General features: G+C 39.0%; 1 protein-coding gene across 1 annotated transcript; it reads left to right on the top strand.

Annotated features, from left to right (window-relative positions):
* Nucleotides 1-3,307: 3,307 nt before the first annotated feature.
* LOC126368286 (uncharacterized) lies at nucleotides 3,308-5,861 on the top strand. Its single transcript, XM_050012182.1, has 3 exons — nucleotides 3,308-3,395; nucleotides 4,401-4,510; nucleotides 5,622-5,861. The coding sequence occupies exons 1-3, from the start codon at nucleotides 3,308-3,310 to the stop codon at nucleotides 5,859-5,861; spliced, it is 438 nt and encodes a 145-aa protein (XP_049868139.1).
* The last annotated feature ends 578 nt before the right edge of the window (nucleotides 5,862-6,439 follow it).

Genomic DNA, 6,439 nt, shown 5'->3' with positions numbered 1-6,439 from the left:
TCGGTGGATAAGGAAATGACTGATATAACTTAAAATAAAATTAGATGGTGTTTACAGGAATTAGCACCAATAAGTACTTAATCCTTAAACCAGGGTAGGTGTGATCCGTCAGCGGTCTACAACCCATACGAGAGAAGAAGAAGAATTGTTATATACTGCAGTGACACATCGATATAGTTATCGATAGACATCGATAGACTATCTGACAGACGAAGGGATGGACACAAAATTTGATTAACCCTGTAGAGACTCATAAAATATCTCCCTTCAAATAAAAACAACAATTGTTTCTTTTTTTTATTAAGTGTCATCATTATCAGCCCATTAACGTCCCCACTGCTGGGGCACGGGCCTTCCCTATGGATGGATAGGGAGATCGGGCCTTAAACCATCACGCGGGCCCAGTGCGGATTGGTGGTTATTAACGACTGCTAATGCAGCCGGAACCAACGGCTTAACGTGCCTCACGAAGCACGGAGGAGCTCGAGATGAAAACTTTTTTTTGTGGTCACCCATCCTATGACCGGCCTTTGCGAAAATTGCTTAACTTCAACAATCGCAGACCGAGCGCGTTTACCGCTGCGCCACCGAGCTCCTGCCCCCTAATGTGTCTGATTTTAAATAATAAAATAACACGCCTCACACAAAAAATAATGGGACTTCTCCCTGTGAACTAAGAAGTTAGGTTAGGTTATTTTACATTTCCCTGTTTTATTGACTCCACAACTCGATAAACTGATAATGTTGCAATGAAAAATTGATAACATAATGACTTACCAAATATAACAATTAATATGATACAAGGGAACATTAAACCCGAATTGAAAGGTGCAGCCATTCAGTAACATATACCTGTACAATAATTTTATGGCCAAATGAAGTCAAGTACGTTATGTAACGTTGACGATGTACACACCACTAAATGCAGTTCAAAGAATATGTCGTTTAGTATTCTGCTACGTTTATTTACCAGAATAAAAATGCGAAACTCGCAACTCTTGCGTAAAGATTTAGCAGGTTATTTACAAACAAGCACTCACGCACTCTCTAGTCATTTTATTCACATACGTAATTTTTTTTTTTATCATAAGTAGAACAATTTAAAGAGAACTTGAACGTGGTGTTGTATGAGGAAGTCAAAGAATTGGCCTTTGATTGTCCAAAATGGAGAATGCTAACACCGACAAGAGCGTGGCTCTTAAATTAACGATTATGATGATGATTATAATTGAGATGAGGGAAATTAGCATAAAAAAATGTTCTGAATTGTATAAATACAAATACTTACAAAAATATTTATTCGTGAATGTTGCGTGTTACAAGTTATTACAGTGTTGTCATCGGTCTCAGCACATTCAGTCAAGAATTGGCATACGAATTTAAAATTGTCATACCTAAAACAAACTAAATCAACCTAAGAAATCAACATAATAATATGAACTTGACAATAATTCAATAATATAATTCAAATTTAAACTCATAAACTGCCTATATACGTCCCACTGCTGGGCACAGGCCTCCCCTCAATCAACCGGAGGGGGTATGGAGCATACTCCACCACGCTGCTCCAGTGCGGTTTGGTGGAGGTGTTTTTACGGCCAATAGCCGGGACCAACGGCTTAACGTGCCCTCCGAAGCACGGAATCATCTTACTTTTTCGGACAATCAGGTGACTCAAGCCTGAAAAGTCCTTACCAAACAAAGGACAGTCTCACACAGTGATTTCGACAATGTCCCCATCGGGAATCGAACCCGGACCTCCAGATCGTGAGCCTAACGCTCTTACCACTAGACCACGGAGGCTGTTAGGCCACGGAGAAATTTAAACTCAATAATAATAATTCCTAAATGTCATGCAGAATAGTATAATATCAATATCAATCATTAATTTCAATTTATAAATAAAAGTAAATTGTACATACGTACACTAACATAAACTCACGCCCGTAATTTCTTATAGGTTGCACAGATCACAAGTAATCAGAAAACAACTAGCCACTTTTGGAACGAAGTCAATAAAAGATCTTCAATAGCCTGTGACATTCTCCAGGCAGTGCTGAAGTGTGGAACAGACATACACATAAGTACAGTATACTTATCTATAGGCATATTACTATTACGACTTTATATATCTCGTAATAATCATAATATTTCATTCCGGAAACATTGCTCACTACCATGACGACACATTTGATTTGTAATTTGTGCTATGAGTTATGTATTGTAAATACAATATCTAACGCAAGATGAAAATGTTTACAAACAATTAAAACGACTATATGAATGTACAACGATATAAATATCTGTACCGAAAATCAGTAACTCGCATTGTCAAACAAATTTCTTACTCGTAATAAGTTATAAGATCATTGACATTCTGTTTCATCACAATGAAATCGAACGTAGGGTTTTGCTTGATTACAACATTAGCTTTAGGTAAGGATTGTGTTAATTTATATTAGCATCATTCATCATCATCAATTTAAGAGCCACGCTCTTGTCGGTGTAACATTTTCCATTCTAGTCTATCACAGGCCAATTCCTTGACTTCCCTATAAGACACGATGTTAACCTTTTCTTTAATCTGTTCCATGTTAGCTGTTCTTGGTCTTCCCCTTCCTCTTTTTCCTTCTAGCTTTCCTTCTATAATGTTTTTAATAAATTCGTCGTGTCAGGTGTCCAATCATCTTGCCTCTTCTGTCCTCAATAATTCTCAGTATTTGTCTCTTTTCCCTTATTCTTACTAGCACTTCCTAATTTGTAACCCTTTCTGTCCAACTTATTCTTTCCATCCTCCTCAAACACCACATTTCAAAGTCCTCGATTCTCTCTCATCATTAGCATCATTATTTTAAAAAAATATATAAACTCATTCGACAAAATTAACAAGAGCAAGCTAAAAGTTGCTCAGCTCGGGAAAGAGCTATGCTTGGAGTTTCTCTTAGAGATGGAATCCGAAATGAAGTGATCCGACAGAGAACCAAAGTTACCGAAATAGCACTAAAAGATAGCAAACTGAAATGGCAGTGGGTTGGCCACATTTGTCGCAGAACCGACAACTGCTGATGCAAGCGTGCTCTGGAGTAGAGACTGCATCTAGGGAAACGCAGTGTAGGTCGACCCTGGCAAGCTGGCGGGATACATGCAGAAGGTCGCTGGAAGCGCCTGGATACGTAAGGCTCAGGGGCTTTGTGGCGCGCCTTGGTACAGGCTAGGACTATCGATGCCATCCATGGTCATTTAGCCGACACCTCGATTGGTTATTTTTTTAGTATCTATAATAACATATTAACTAATTCTTTTGAACATGACTGTTTCAGTTAGTTTATCCTCCTGCTGGCAATACTTTACTACTATGGAAGATTTAAAGTTGTCGAATTCTCCGCCTATGGACCGTAAGTAACGCTCATACATAATTGCAAAAATTCTACATAAACACATGCATGTTATTCCTAAACGAGGACCAAAGTTATCAAAAAACATCTCTTATAGGCACAAAAAGCAAATCTTGCAGTCACTTTTGATACGAATGCGTCAATACATATCCATAATGATAAACCGTATAATAAATGATAAGTGTTCTTACGACATTGCCCAATGGCTTAAATTAGCTTCAAAACTTTTTTCGATTCTACTCCGCACCACGCAAATCCCCCCTAGTAGTTGCGGCTTCCGAATACATTCCGCTTAGGGACGGCACTGAAAAGTATCGGCGTCAGAAAGACGTAATAAGTATACGATCCCCACGACCCGATCACTCTTGCCATAGAGGCGGCCAATCAGCTCGCAAAAACACTTCAGAAACCCGATATCGACCCCGCCAGTGTAGTCGAAGATTTCCGTCATTCAGCGTTTATCGCTATCGATTCTTTCAAATATTATCCTTTCAGATGACGCCCTGAACTGAGATTCGAACCCAACTGGGCACCCTCAAGCCTATTGTCCTTAATGATGTACCGGATGAGAGTCTGAAGGGTCTGCAACCGCGGCGCGCACGTTTATAATCGAGGGTTTCGACAAATAAACGTAGCGAATGTCATCTACGTAGATAGATGTCGAACGGCTATTGGTCAAAGCCCTCAATTCGCGTCGGTTGCAGTGCCACGAGAGCTGTTTATCATAAGTTGCGTGTGGGAAGCGCGTATCTGAAAAGGAATGCGTTTTCGGTAGCGCGAGTGTTGAAGCGCCATATCCATATTTGTGGTAGATACACGGTCTAAAAAAGCCACATTATTGCAATTCATTTTAAAAAGCATTTGACATCTGCTTTTTTTAGATGAATGTGGCCTTTTCAACCTACGCGTATCAATGGACGCTCTGTCGTTCAGGCAGCAAATATAATTTAAGTACAAACACGATTGCAAGATCACAATAATCAAAAATAACGCTTTATTTTTCAGAAATCGTTCACAGTGAATACATATATGGCTGGTGCAACAGCACTGATTTAAAATTCTACACTCATGTCGAATTAAATCACATAGACATCATAGGCAAACCCATAGTAAGGGTAAGTTTGTGTGACATAACTATTTATTCGTCATATTTTCAGTATTTTTAAGTATCTTTAAAATAGGGATATTTCTCATTTTAGAAGAATGTAAATAACAATTTAATATTGCTCAATGCACACAGAGGCAGCACCAGGAGCGTTATGGGCTCTGATGACTTATTGTAGATTGGCCGCAAATGAGCCGGCTGGACAAATGAGGAACGCTGAGGGCTCTCACCCGGGTCTGGGCCAGGATTTGTATGTACGCGTTCACGCAGAAGTCCGCCGCAGGGCACAGTGCTTGTCATTTTTTTTCACAGATCATACGAAACGAAACGATCGTTGGTTTGCCATTAACTACTGGACCGGAGAAATGGGAAGGAGGGAGGGGAATAATACAAACTCGTATTATTATTATTATGTATTTCGTTTCCATATCTCGGACCTATGGAGTCCCGGACTTTTGAAAAGCGTGCGTGGGGTCGAAGTCAACACAAAGAATTAAGATCATTTAATCTAAATGTAGTGTGACAGTAACACTTTATTGTGATTACTTATTTAAGATAACTATAGATCCGTTTGTTGTTAGCATTCACTTAAAAGTAAAACTAAACTACTTAAAGTAAAATTTAGAGATGGCAACTATCACTAATAGCCCTCAAAACAGAGTTGCTGCTATCCCGTACCCTTAATAGCAACGACGCAGACTTTTTGCGTATCACCTGAGTCGCATCAGTGCGAGCATTAGCAAACATTGAATAGTCATACACATCAACAATAGTCAGAATAATAAGTGAAATAAGAGGGTAGTGCGAGTTTCCACTGTGACGTGCTCGTCGCCGGCTGACTGTCAGATAGAATCACGGCACGATAAGACGACACGATACGATAAGTCACGACAAAAAAAAAACATCTTCGCAGTACTTAGTGTTATTCTATCCTATGCTCGCGTAATAATCTCAATGTGCATTGAGCTTAATAAGTTAGGTCAATTACCGTACGACCCACACGACATAACTTGTGTATTTTGGTACCAATAATAATTGTTTCCATTGTCTCTGCTTACCCCGGCGGAAATAGGCGTGAGTTTATGTGTATATGTATAATGATTATGCATTATAATTTTCAGGGTTGGATCCAAGTCCCGCAAATACCAACTTGCATCAGACTTAGAGCTCTGGCATATGAGGAGGATACATTTCGATCCACCGCCTATCCCTTCCAAATGTGCGTACCCCGCATCACATATTGTCATCAACAGATAAAGTTTGCTTTCTATTATTATGAATGGTACATCCCTGAGTTTATGGAAGGCGGTATGAATTGGGACATATTCTTCTTTGGACCTGAAAAGCTATATTATATGTAATGTTATATACAGGTAGATTATATTGTATGTATTTATTATTTGTATAGATGTGCATTATTCTTATGTACAGTTAGATATAAGCACTGTGATAAGTTTGGGGACGTAAACGCGGTGCATCCGGCAATTTCTCAGAGAGATGTTGTTGCCCACCCACACACAGACACACACACACACACACACACACTGGCACATTTCTCCTTTGCATGTATGTAAATTACATTTTAAGTAATAATGTGTAAGCACGGTAGAAACAATAAAAATAAAAAAGCATAAAATGTTATTCTTACCTACTTTGGAAGAGCGGTGCCTTCTAACACAGGCCCTATAAGCTTAAAAGAAGTCAGCCTCTAGCTGATTGTATTTTGTTTGTTGCCAATAAAACATTTTTTTTATCCAACTGCGCGGAGTTGCTTTGGTACAGTCTGTCTGATGATGGCCTAAATGGAAGTACTTGCATCCAATAAGACACACACACAGTTCAGTTATAAATGCGGGTTTGAATTTGGAACAAAGATGTATAAAATTTCACCCCATAAAAATGTTAAAAATCAGGGTTTTTTTTCATTTCGTCATAACTC

The sequence above is a fragment of the Pectinophora gossypiella genome, chromosome 7, assembly GCF_024362695.1.
Source record: "Pectinophora gossypiella chromosome 7, ilPecGoss1.1, whole genome shotgun sequence".
Lineage (NCBI taxonomy): Eukaryota > Metazoa > Arthropoda > Insecta > Lepidoptera > Gelechiidae > Pectinophora > Pectinophora gossypiella.
Note: the sequence above shows the minus strand (reverse complement) of the source record. Positions and strands in the feature narration are given on the sequence as shown.